General features: G+C 39.1%; 1 protein-coding gene across 1 annotated transcript in view; it reads right to left on the reverse strand.

The window, feature by feature from the left end:
• LOC140245490 (tensin-1-like) overlaps window positions 1-13,438 on the reverse strand; it is a 305,353-nt gene that overhangs the window by 11,546 nt on the left and 280,369 nt on the right. Inside the window, exons 27-29 of the mRNA XM_072325060.1 lie at window positions 13,041-13,118; window positions 12,170-12,295; window positions 520-693 (exon numbers count right to left, since the gene is read on the reverse strand). Of these exons, the coding sequence (XP_072181161.1) occupies window positions 520-693; window positions 12,170-12,295; window positions 13,041-13,118 (378 nt within the window). The remainder of the gene's footprint in view (window positions 1-519; window positions 694-12,169; window positions 12,296-13,040; window positions 13,119-13,438) is intronic.

The following is a 13,438-nucleotide window of genomic DNA, read 5'->3' on the forward strand; positions in this document are numbered from 1 at the left end:
GACTGCCAGGCTACATCAGTAGACCATTTGGTTAATTCCCGTAAAACTTTTACCCTCACTATAAGTTGAGACAACCCACAAGGGTTCAATCTACAGGGAAGTCCTTGTAAATTTTGTAAATGGACCTGTCAGGTTTCTGCCATAGCTGATGGGCAAACAACTTCCCCATGATATGTAGAAATCCCTAGTGACTTTTTTGAACAAGACCACTCATTTCCTGTAGGCAAAAGATTAAAAATACTGCCACTCTATGTGATGATCAAGGTGATACAATAAGGACTTGGGGGGGGGGGGGGGTAATACTCCGTCTCCACTTATTGACAGTTGGCTTCAGGACACCTCTGGCAATGGGGAGAGAGGGTGATCCAGAAGATTCCCTTACCAGCAACTCGGGCCCAGCAAGAGCAGCCCAGCAAGAGCTACTAGTATTCAAAAACATAACAAGCATGTCTGTATGAGGTGCTGGAGAGAGAGATGGGGCCAGTATAGGCAAGGGGTTGGGTGTGGCTGTATAGTTACCTGCATCTGGGAGGACCAGTTTGATGGGGAGGGCCAGCTGAGTCAGTGTGTGCTGGTAGATGAGAGCTGAAAGGCTGCTGAAGACAGGCTCATTCACGCACCCCTTCAGACGCACCCCTCTGGCATTGGGCTCAATCAAGAAATGCCTCACCAGCTCACTCTGCGGGTCACCTCCTACATGATTGACAAACAAGAAAATATAAACAAACAAAAATTATGATAAATGTCAAGATTACTTATCACATGTCAAGATTCAATAATCTTTTATGTTAATTACCATGGCAGTTGCAAAAACAAAAAACAAAAAAACAAAAAACAAAAAAAAATTGCCAAGGAATGCCAAGGTCTGAATGTTTTCTTGAAGTAAACCTTTGAGTAGTGATGCAAAAGATGTATGCACACAATTGTTCTTATACCAGTTAAACACACACACATACACAGAAGCCAAATCTATCCAAAGATTGAAGAGTTCAGAACTCAGAGCAAATCAGAAATGAATACAAGCAAGAGATGCTGTGTTGATGTAATATAGAAGGCTACTATGATGTGGCCAAAGCTAACCTGCCCTGTTGATCCTGAAAACAAATTGTGATTCTGAACCAAAACTCTCCCATACTAAAACAAAGTAAATTCTTCTCCCCTTTTCACTACTGGTATTCCTAAGCCCTTGCAAGTAAGAAATGGATCCATGGCAGCTAATTCCAAAGTGTGGATCCATCACTGGATCACAGGAAACCAGAGTCTCAGCTTCACACCTGTTGATTAACACTCTTTCCAGCTACCCCCACTTTGGGTCCACTGCCAAGAACAGAGGGGAAAGTGCCCCAACCTATCATGATTTATGACCCAGGAGAAGGGTCATTATACTCCCTCACAATAACTTCTCACACAAGACTAATTAAAGGTTTCTGGCATCCTTGTGGCCAAATTTCATTAGCCTATTATTCTGTCAGAAATCAATTGAAAACTGTTTACCAATATAAAAAAAACCCACCTTCTCTGTGCTCTCTTTGAGAAATTGTGGAACTAGCAACAATTAACTTTCAGCATGGGGTACATGTACATGAGGTGGAGAGATACAACAGGAAGGGTCTACAGTGACTGTGATACCATTCAATGGATACACATGACAGGACGATTTCTTGAACCTCTTGTTTACAAACAGAGCAAAGGACGGTCCATGAAGCTGAGTTGACCTGTTGAAGTGACCAAGGAGGTGTGACACCTCCTTGAAGTGACCAAATGAATGCAAGGAGGATGTGCTCCATCCAACGACATTCTACATGAACCCACATATGCCTACTGACAGCTTCACAGACATGCTGCTATTGATAGATGCAGTCCAAACACAGTACAACAAACCTGTGCCAAGGATTTTAGGTTACTGATTGTGATCGGAAACAAGTAATGAATTATTTTGCAAGGTCTACCTATGGATTGTCTGGAATGAATTAGAAATAATGCTACTGAAGCCTGCCAACTTCCTCAGATGAGTCCTTTAAAGAGAAAACTACACCACTTTAACCCGTTGAGGACGGACTGTTTTGCTATAACACGCATTTCCCATAGACACCCGCCCGAGTAGGGACCCATCCAGACTCATGTTTAATGGGTTAAGCAGGGAAATACTTGGTGAAACACTGATATCACTGTAAAGTTAAGCAAAGATCTCTGAAACTATCCAACTATGTGGACTGACAAATAAAATCACATCCCTGAGCACACCTGAAAACAGAACAAAGTTTTAGTCTCCTCAATTCCATGGATGAGGACCTGTAATAATTACCTGCATTTTATATTTCATCAGCAAGTAAGCAAGCTTTCAAAGAGGTCTTAAAGTACTTAACACTGTGCATTGTGCGCTGAAAGCTAACAAATCAATACAATACAAGATGCGCGAAATCAAAATTTTTGCCAAAACAGTGGCTGCCTTGTAAGAAAACAAAATGAGGGAAAGTTATGGAAAAAAAGACACTGACCATCCCAGGTGAACACAGGACTGAATGAGGGACGAGATGGTCTGTGGTGGGGAAGGGTCTGAAAATAACTCCTAAGTGCCAAGTTTTACCAATTTCCTGTTCTGGCCAGATGAGTGATCGTCTGCGATGAACTCGGCCATGAAAGGAGAGGCAGGTGTATTGGGGTGATGCAGAGATGACAGAAAGGTGAAAGGAAGAGAGAGAGAGGAAGATAGATAGAAAGAGAGAGATGAAGATATGGAAAGATAGTGTAGGGAGATAGCGGGAGAGATTTAGGGAAAGAGTAGGGGAGAGAGAATATAGGAGAGTTGCATAGACACTGAGAAGGGAAGAAGACAAGCTAGGAAGGCGATTGTAAAGGAAAGTTTGAACACGGAGCACAAAGAGTTGACTGACTGAGACGTCGTGAGAAACAAAAATATATTAAACAGTTGAGGATGGATGGAGGTAAATGTACAGGTGAATAGGTAAACATATAGAACCAAAATGAAGGACTAATAAAGTGAATAAGAAGAAGGAAGGGGACTGGGAGGGTATGCATGCTGCTGATGACACTTCTGACTTGGAATACATATGAAATGTTGCCTACAGTCAATCGACAGTAAGGTGACACATTTTAGTGTATAAACCAGCTCTTTTGTAAGTGTGAAACCTGCCACTACCACCTGCTATATTTTTGTTTCATATGATTGTTGTTTTAGGGGCCTTAGACCCAGTATTCACTTATAATATATATTTGCTGCATTATTATACCTTTATATATGACTGACATCACAAACAGTAATGTTATCACTGGGAATTGTAGGCTTGATCCACAGGAATCTAATTTGATTGCCTGCTAAACATGTTTGTCATTCAAAAATTTGTTTCCTGTAGAGAAGAAGAGGGGAGCAGTAATTAGGGGTCGAGGGGGGGGGGGGGGGGGGCAGGAGTAGAACCCCTGTATATTTGATCCAAATAAAGTGATGAGTCAGAACCAAATATGTCCATGAAAAAGGAAATGTCACACCACAGGATTTCTGTAGAGGACTATCAGAGGAGAGCAAATATTGAGGAATTTATATGGAAAGTTCACAAATCCCTCCAATTATAACAACAATGATGCAATCCATGGAGAGTTATCCCCCCCCCCCCCCCCCTTTGAAAGAAAAGTTTGGAAAAATATATGTTGGAGACTTTCTATCCAGGGACATGACAAATTGAATAAAGGCTAGATTATGTGTTGATGCTCCAACAATCTAGGGATTGGTTGTTCCATAATGACAAGGATTACCCACAAAGTATCAATGATCCACTGCTAGCCTGTATTCATATTGGCTTCCTGCATGCAAAACACAGACAAGCTATTTATAAGAAATCTTTGCTGTACCACTTATTGGATGGTTTTTGTACCATTTTATTTCAATCACGAGCATGTAATTACAGTGAAGTGTTGAACACAGACAGAAAATTACTGTGGACAAACACTATAATTATTATGAGTAGTTCATACAAATGGCCAAGTCATCATGCTATTCATTCTATATTGCCTCTACATGAAGAGGTTTCTTTCTTTCCAGTCTACCAAATATAACAGGCAATTGTGAACAAGCTTTTTTGAAAGAACAGCTAAGGTTCAGAGAGAACATCTATCCTGACCCCCCCCCCCAAAAAAAAGGACCCCACTAAACAAGACAAAACAAAATAATACAATACAATACCATACAAAATTTTTGTCACCTCTCATCATTGATTGCTCTCACTTGTACAAAATACAAATTTTCTTGAGTGTGCAACAGTGTACAGACATTTACTCTTTGCATGTTTGGTTAATACACTAATGTGTCACTAATACAACATCTATATCATGATGTCACTATAGAGTACCAAGTGTGATGTCATAGCCATTCATTGCTATTGAAACTGTTCCTAAATAACATCACCTAGCCAGAGTGGTTATGCACACACTTGGGTTCCAACTCAAGCTATCGCAAACGACTGGGACATCATCACTTCGATACTCTATACTGTGTTTTATCTTCCTTTTGTATCTACCCTGTGTGACTGATATACAAAGGGAGGCAACATTAAATTACTGTACTATATTTTGGTTTTACTTCCATTTACAACAACCCTGTGAGCTTTTAAGTTGCTTATTGTAATATTTTTCTTTCCTACAATGAGATGAGTTTGTTACTGTATGTCTACATCGCTAAATGTCTACACAACACTCCAGAGAGTTAGTTGATGTAGACTCAAGGATCAGTTAAGAAAAGAGACAAGTTCCTTGAGAACATCCAAGTTTCTTGCATTTATCTCACGATGTTTTTAATTACCTGCCATACTTCAAATTTAATCATTGCCACAACAACTAAAAAAGTCTACATGATAACAGATTTATGTCTGAAATTCTCTTCAACACTGTGGAAAACAGAATCTTGTGTAATATTCATCCCATCATCCCTTTCTTTTGCCCCAACAGATGGTTATGACTTGGTGATGATGTTTCATGCATTGACAGCTGTAAGATTCCACAGTTGCATCATTTTCCCTTTTTTTTTTTTCCAGCAGAGGTCTGCTTGAGAGGTCCAGGGGAACTCTCTCACTCGCTACCATGTTACTCACGCACACTCACTCACACATACACAAAATGTCAGCACTCTGTTACTGAACAGATGGGGCCATCCTTCGCCTCAAAAATCCCCCCTTCTTAGAAGGCCCATTCACACATACCTAAAATCAACTTTTTTAAAAACAACAACTTTTGCAATGTGATGAATCTCAGAATCTTTTGCTCGAATTCAAAAATCTTAACTTATCACCATTCGCATTGCAATGTAAACATCAGTCCATCTTCACTTATTTTGGAAATCCTTGCGATAGTTTGACATGAAAACACAAAATAATGCATCTCACATCATTTGACTCAGGTCGAGGGTGCCAAGGGTTGTGCTCTGGTCACTGTGTTAAAAGCATGTGCAGGTTAGATTGAAGTGCTTCCAGCCAAATTAATATTTTGGGGTCAAAAGAGTGGCAAATAAAGTCTGATTTTTGCAAAATACAAACAAACAAGATAACTCTTGTCACAACTGAGTAAGAATTGCATCATCCTATTAAGTCGTGCACAAGATAACTTTTGTGTGTGAATGGGCCTTGTGACTGACCATCGGTTTTGAAGAAAAGAGATAGGAGAAACAAAAAGAGCACGACTCTGGTAAGGAGGAGACAGAATTGAGTAAGAATTGTATCATCCTATAACGTCCTTGTGCACTTCTCAAGGTGACATTTATTTGTAAAGGGACGAGTGATGAAGCGCAACTGGTTGCAATGAGTGACACACAAACAGTTGGTTGCACACGCGTGTCACTCTCATTTCTATGATTAACTTTGAAGACTCTCAATTTCTTTCCCCAAGAAACAAAGCCAGAAATGCCTCTATTCTAAAGACACCCTACAAGTCTTCTACCCTGACAATTAGTGTAATGGCAGCTAAAGGGGCTTCATATCTGATCTGATGTCAATTACTATCAGAAACCTAATCTCATAACTTCATCTTTGCCATTTTTAATCAAGGGTTCTTAGATGGTATAATAAAAATATTGGATGCCAGACCAGAATCTTCCATTTGTCAGGAAAAAAGCATAATCATATAACTATATCAATGTGATAGAATTCCAGCTGCTAAGTTGGAAAGACAACGTTTTGATATTATCTTCACATCCAGACAGACTATCAAGCATGAGGATTATCTGCTGTTACATTGATTTTGGTTCCTCATAGACTTTACTCTCCATTCACACATTTTATCTCCGAACAGGCAGATTGCTTTGCTGTTCTGAGAAAAGAGGACAACCAATCATGCACTGGATATCACCGCCAATAAGCTTGTTGACATGTATGAAGCATGTTGGAAGACTTGACAGAGACTCAACAGCTAGAATGAATGTATGCTATAATGACCAACAGTATTCTGATCACTGAGTCATCTCATATGAGGATCATTCCTGCTGGCAAATTTACCATTAACAACACCAGTTAAAAGCATGGTAAAGGTTGCCTGACAACCTAGCCAACAGCCACCTGAAACATTGCCAGAAATATTGTACAGCAGAGTGCAATTTATTCAAATTTAAAATGTACACCTGTTGTTCTCATGATTTTCAGTGTGGACCCTCACAGCAGAAAATGTACAATTTTGTCATGTGACTTCTACTCCTTCGCAAACCTTTTGCCTAGATATTGTTGCATGTAGACATTAAAACTGCTCAAAAATAGAAACCAATTGTTTCGCACGAACCCAATAAAATGAAATTAGTTTTTGACCTGGGTTTCTCAATATAACTGCTATAAATGAAATTGAAATTGCTGTGTTTGCCAATACCTTGTGTGGTGACCACTACCAGTTAAATCTATAAGTGGCCATAACACACATGCTAAAAAGATCGATTGATGTCTCAAGTGTCATCTATAAATCATTTCCTTGTTAGGTGATTTCAAGAGGATGATTAGTACAAGCTGGTACCTCCTAAGTATAAGTTTTATTTTTAATATCAGCATCTTGCTTGTTGCTAAAAAATATAGCAAAAAAACTACATTATTATTGCTTTTGGTCTTCTCTTGGAGTGATGACCAATCACTGCAAAAGATTTGCAAAACCTTACTACAGCATCCAAACAAATGTGTACTAATATCCCCGCATGCTCATAAAAAAGGCACCAAAATTTGATTTCGAGATTGTGGCCAAGAGGCAGAAATTGGAGGAAACAGCTACGCAGGCAGGCACTGCAGCTGGTACCTATTACGCTGGAGCTTTATGAGAGGAAATTTTGGATTTACCAAAAATATCTGTAGCAGTGGGGACCATGAAAGGGTATCCAATAAATATCAAAAGTGAAAAGGAGATATGTATTACTGCTAATCTGAAATATGTTCTTCACATAAGATCTTTAAAATACCTTGAGACTGATAACAAAATCCTATCACTTTGTTTCTCGCTCTGTGTCCATGCAGCTGCAACTCAAAATGGTGTCAGAAACTGAATTGACTTGCAAAGGTAGGCACAGTCTTTCTTGGTTCTTCGAAGATAGACTTATTGTTAACAAATCTTCCAACTCAACTCCTTGTTTACTTCTACTTTGGACAGTGCACGCAGAGGAATTTAACACTTACCATGTTTTTTGTAAGTTTGGATGTGAATTTGACTTGTGTTCCTCCCAAATGTGTTTTGCTATCTGCGGCCAATCATGGTCTGGGGATGTTTTCCACTGTTGCTCAATTCAGAGAGTTCATTTGTAATCTGAATGTCTTGACCTCTAAAATACAATGAAAGAGGTGGAGCCTAGCTTGATGTGATATCGCTTACACCATGGTGTATACATGTGTTTGTGACATAACTGTCTTTTGGACCGTTTGTTGCCAGCAGTTAGGGATCAGAAAAGTTAGATTTGTACTTGCATGAGATCACTCCATAACTCTAAACAGGTGTAGAAATGTGTTTATTAAATAAGAATCCATTGGTAAGAACAAGTTCTCCTTTTGTGTGAAAAACAAAACACAGAGAGAGCCTCCATCACTAGAGCCATGCAGAGGTCATGAGAAGTGTGTCTAACAAAAGGTCAGATGAAGAATTCTGCATAAAACAAATAAAGAAAGTCCACTTACATCATTCATTTGTGCCCTATTCATTTGACCCATAAACACATGTTACTCTGTTGACACCACCTCATCTAAAGCATTACAACATTTGATCAAGTAATTCATTGCAGCCTGTCAAAGTAAATTCTGTGTCCCCTGTTGACATGAATATCTCACCCCTGGGCTTCAAATAAACAAGGCTTTACCAGGCAGGCATGGGCGACAAGGTTTTCTCAACTTTTTGTACCCAGTTCCAACTGCCACATCATGACTTGATGTTTCATTTTCAACCCCCATCTCAACAATTAGGCCTCATTTCAGTCACCACAATCAGCCAGAGAGGATGCATCCAGGGAAGATACGAATCAGCCTTGGGGTGGAACATCATTTGAAAGAAAAAAAAAGAGTACAGCACTGAAAGCCAAATGCAGGACTGATCAAAAAGCTGATTGCAAGATTTAGTGACAAGGACTTCCAGGGTGGAGGGGGAATTGCCTAAGGATATCTGGGTAATTATCTCACAAGACATAAGCATATCTTCAATTTTTATCTTCATCATTAATGTAAAAAAAAAAGAGAGTCATGAATTACAATTGTGAATTTCTGGTTCATTTTTATTATGACAGGCAGGAATTTCATATCCATGTTACCTAAAATGGTACAACAAAACAGCAAAATATATGAAGTTTTTTTTTCTTTAATGTCAAAAAGAGGCATTTCATAAGTAATTTCCTGGGTATGGTGACTTCAAATTGGGAGGCATTTCTGATAGCAGCAAATATCATAATAGAAAGTAGGATCTGTATTCATAGCATCAGAAGTATTGGTAGTATTAATAGAGACACTGACAGCATAGTATGTGGCAATAACAGTCATTTCAGTAGGAGTAATGCAACAGCATCAAATGCCAACAGGACATTACTGGCTCTGAAAAGAAAGAAAGAAAGAAGAAAAACAAAGCACGGACCCTTCAGAAACCCCACAGTTTTCTGAGGGTTCAACACCTGCTGCACCAGTCCTATCAATGTCTGAGGGTTTTTCACCTGCCGCGAGATACTTGCCATCGAGAGTGGAGGGGGCATTTGGCCTTAACCCCATCTTGAGCACTATCCCCCTACCACAAAAACATGCACACACTTAAAAACATTCAGCAGCCTCAAGTAAAAATGGAGTTATGGAATCACGGCATTCCTTAGGCCTATATTCTCCAACAAGGCTCCGAAGACAGCGAGTGAAGAAAGAGCATCATAAGGGAAAGACAATGCAAGTGACTTTTCCCCCGACCATTAAAATCCTCTTTGCTGAGTGAGTATAGTCATCTGTAGAAGCGACTAAATGGCTCTAGACTCTCTGTTTCCAATTGTCACCAATCCATCTGTGACTCACAAATCCTCTTTGGACTCTTTCAGGCTGCATCCCAATAATACGCCTACTTAGATCACGAAAAATGAAGGTTAGCGCCGCCCGCCTGAATGGCTGCTCAGTCAGTCAGAAGAGGGCTAATCTGATCTTCTGTTCCACAACTTATTAAATAAAGGTGAATCCTAGCACCTAACGAAGGAGACGCAGTCCGCAGTTAAAATAAAAAAAGGCAACCAAAACGTCTAACCCATGCAAAGATGAAGAAGACATCCAGAAGTCTGTGTGCCATGTATCATTATTGTCCCCTCTCATCCGTTTGGGAAGTTACATTCTTTCGAACAAAAAGGGGCGCTGTGTCATCAACGAGGTTTCAGTTCTTTTCCTCTTCCCTTCCTCCTAATACCTCCTTGTCATTTTGTCTGCGTCATTCTAAATTCCTGGTGCCAACAGATGAGTCAAGGTCATGTGACATTCTCGTACAGGACATGGAGATGACACTTGCATGATGCAACATTTATTTTGTCATAGAATATGGAACAGTATTAGAATTTCAGAGTGTAAGAAAAAGGATATTTTGTAGCCATTACAATGTGACTCTTGTTACCTGATGACTATGATAAATAAGCTATTTCTCATGATGTGGCATTTGCTTAAAATATACCACTGTCCTTGGTCACAGCAAGCAATGAAACTTTTACTATTCTGGTTATTTAAAACATGAAAATTAAAGAGACAGGTAGGGAGAATATCACTGGGCAAGAAGTGTCTAGAGTCTGGTAGTGCTCATTTTCTCCCACTAAGGCGTTCACAAAAAAGAAAGAAAGAAAGAAAGAAGAAGACCTGCCATGAATTTACTCTTAAAAGTAATTATGCTGTATCTTTCCTCTGCTGTGAAAGCAACTACTATTTTCTCTTCCTTGCCATAACAACAGCCACTGCTAAAACATCTCCCATGAATATTTCATGAGGAACCCAAGCTTGGAAATACCTCATCCAACTAAACACTATTCTGCATCATGGAATGGGAAATTCTCCTCATCACCAGTGGAGTATCAGAACACTCTTGATCATTATGTAATCTCTCCTCTAGCATGAAAACGCTAGAGTTGGGGGGAAAAAAAGAGGGGAAAAAAGTGAGAGGAATGACAATAGGTGACAAAGAGAAAGTAGAAAGAGTATAAGTTCTGCATGAGAAGGTTACGATTTACTCAGGGTAGAGGGACAAGTTGGCATGAATACATCAATCCTAGTTATCAGCTAAGCAAAGCTCTCATGTCTACCTGGTAGATTTCACTCGTAAAATAAATAAAGAATAGAAGAAGGTCCACAGAGATTTCTCTCTCTCTCTCTTCCCGTGTGCTAATCACAGCTCACTTGAGATGGAAGGGAATTATCCTCCAATGGGAGAATCTATTTCAGTCACCCTCCGCACAGGATATTTTCTGCCAGTAAAATGTGCACAATGCTTTCTGTCTCATTATTTTTATGGGTGCTGTGTGCCATATAAAATGTAACTGTCAATCTCAAGAACAAGAAATTGGTCTCTATACGATCAAAATGTTAACAAACAATCATAATTAAAAAATATAAAATCATGTAACTATTTGACTCTCCTCTTGGGATTGCCTCTGTCAGAATAGTTCTTCAAACAGAACTCTTGATAATTAGATGATTTAAAAAATGAATTCCTGCATCAAGTTTTTTCTCCTGACAAATTACCTTTCATCAATATAGATATCATATAATATACTGATGAAGGACAATTTGTCAATAAATGGCATGATGATTCAAGTGGAAATCGACATCACATGCACAAAGAGTTTAATAAACAGAGTGAAATGATGCAAACAGGATGGCGAAGTTTCATGAAAGTCATAAATTAAATGCAGTTACAAAGTTTAACATTTTATATGTCTTAACTATCTAGTAATGCTAATTAGAGTGAATGGAGAATAGTCTAAAGAGTATCTTCTACTCAGTCTGCTAGGAGTTTGACTGGTCTGACATTCTGTTTTTTTTCTTCCACCATCAATTCAGCTACAATTTGTACTGTCTGCCATATGAACAGTAGTAAGTTTGTAACATACAGCTGAAGGCAATTCAACATGTACATACCAAGAGAATGCAACCAGCATGATACTAAAGCTATCAATCATAATCAACAAAATCACTTAATGATCATTTTAAAGACTAAATGGAACTGTGGGGCATACATTTACCTTTTGCACCACAACATAACTCTCTCTCTCTCTCTGCCCTTTTCTTGGCAAATCTTTGAGTTGAAAATATGCCTGCTAAATATAGCAGATACTTGTGAATAGATAGGATATTATGTTCGGAGAGCTTAACTTAACCTATTGTCCTTGTTCTATAGACTGGATCTAATGCCACAATCTATTTCTAAACCAAACCATCCCAGCCTATTTAAAAACAACAACAACAACAAAACCTTTGGAATCAGTGAAATCACACTGAAATTTTGTTGAATGGGGGCTTATTTAAACAACAATAAAAAAAAAAGAATCTACACATTGGTGCAAGAAAAATTATTTTGTAAAAATGAGAGTTTGTATCATTAACATTTGTTTGTGTTTTTTTTTTTCTTCCTTGATAATGATACTCTACTGAATTATCATGGCAGAGAGATGTGGGTGTCCATCCCACTCTCTCTCTCACCATCATTGCTGTCACCGTACCTTTCCTGGGCGTCGTGTTTGCAGGCACCTGCGAGACCTTGAGGGCCAGGCCAAAGGCTCCTGGGAAGGAGTTACTGTCCCTGACAATGAATGTTCCTGGTGCCTTGTCCTTCAGGATGTTGATGGCTGTGTGAGGAGTATACAGGGGACACATATTACAGTGAGACAAATTTGCAGGTTGCAATTTTAACCCGTTGAGGATGGGCTGATTTTGCTACAACATATACATGTATTTCCCATAGACACTTGCGCGGGTGTACTCGGGACTCTTCCTCAATGGGTTAAAGGGGATACAGAGTCCGTACAAGAGGGTGGAATAAGGATTTTGGTGTCTGAGACTCCTATGTGCAGACATGACTCATTATAGATAGCTGAGACATTGAATTTAAAAGAGGCTCTAATACCCTTGTTTAAAATAATGACTTTCCCATTCTAGATACCAAAACTGTCATGGCTTATGGCTTTTATGATGTTGATTCATGAGAAGCTGTGAAAGTCTAAATTTTTGTCCTTTCTAAAAGTAACATCATGATACTAAGATTAAATTATTATTAACTCAGCAATTTCAATCATACACTTTACATAGGAATATTTTGATGCAAATATCATACTCATATTCATATAGTGTCTTTCTACCACATCACTGTGCTCAACATATTCTACAGCAAATTTAAGATGTGCAGACATACATTTCTGCAGGAAACAGGGATTGATGACATACGAATATCACTCCCTTAAACAAGAACAATACATCATCTATCCCAGGAGATCCTGGAAATGAAATGACTTCTCACACATCTTCCTCAACTTCCTCTACTCATATTGAGTCACATCATCCGCCAATCTGCTTTTCATGCCACCATGGACTTACCGTCGTCTCGCGAAATGTTCGGCTTGTACCACCACGCTGACAAGTCTTTGACAAATCGCACATGCTCCAAGCTGGGGTCTGCAGAAAAACATACAGACATGAAACAATGATTGATTAAAATCCATTTTTGTGAACCATGATGCAAAGGTCAAATGCAGGAAAAAGGCAGAGCACAGCTCTTCCTGTATATGATACCTGAAACTGAGTAAGAAAAGGCAAACATTTGTACAGCAGAAGCTGGCTTCTGAAGTACGACAAGTTTTCATCCATCATCAATATGCTCAGCGACAACATTATCCCTCAATGCAACCTGGATATAAATCATGTTCATCATTTGTCTATATTTATCGAGATCATTAACCTCTTCCTGCTGTATTTCTCTTTCCTCCTCTTCATAC

The sequence above is a fragment of the Diadema setosum genome, chromosome 22, assembly GCF_964275005.1.
Source record: "Diadema setosum chromosome 22, eeDiaSeto1, whole genome shotgun sequence".
In the NCBI taxonomy this organism is placed as follows: Eukaryota; Metazoa; Echinodermata; class Echinoidea; order Diadematoida; family Diadematidae; genus Diadema; species Diadema setosum.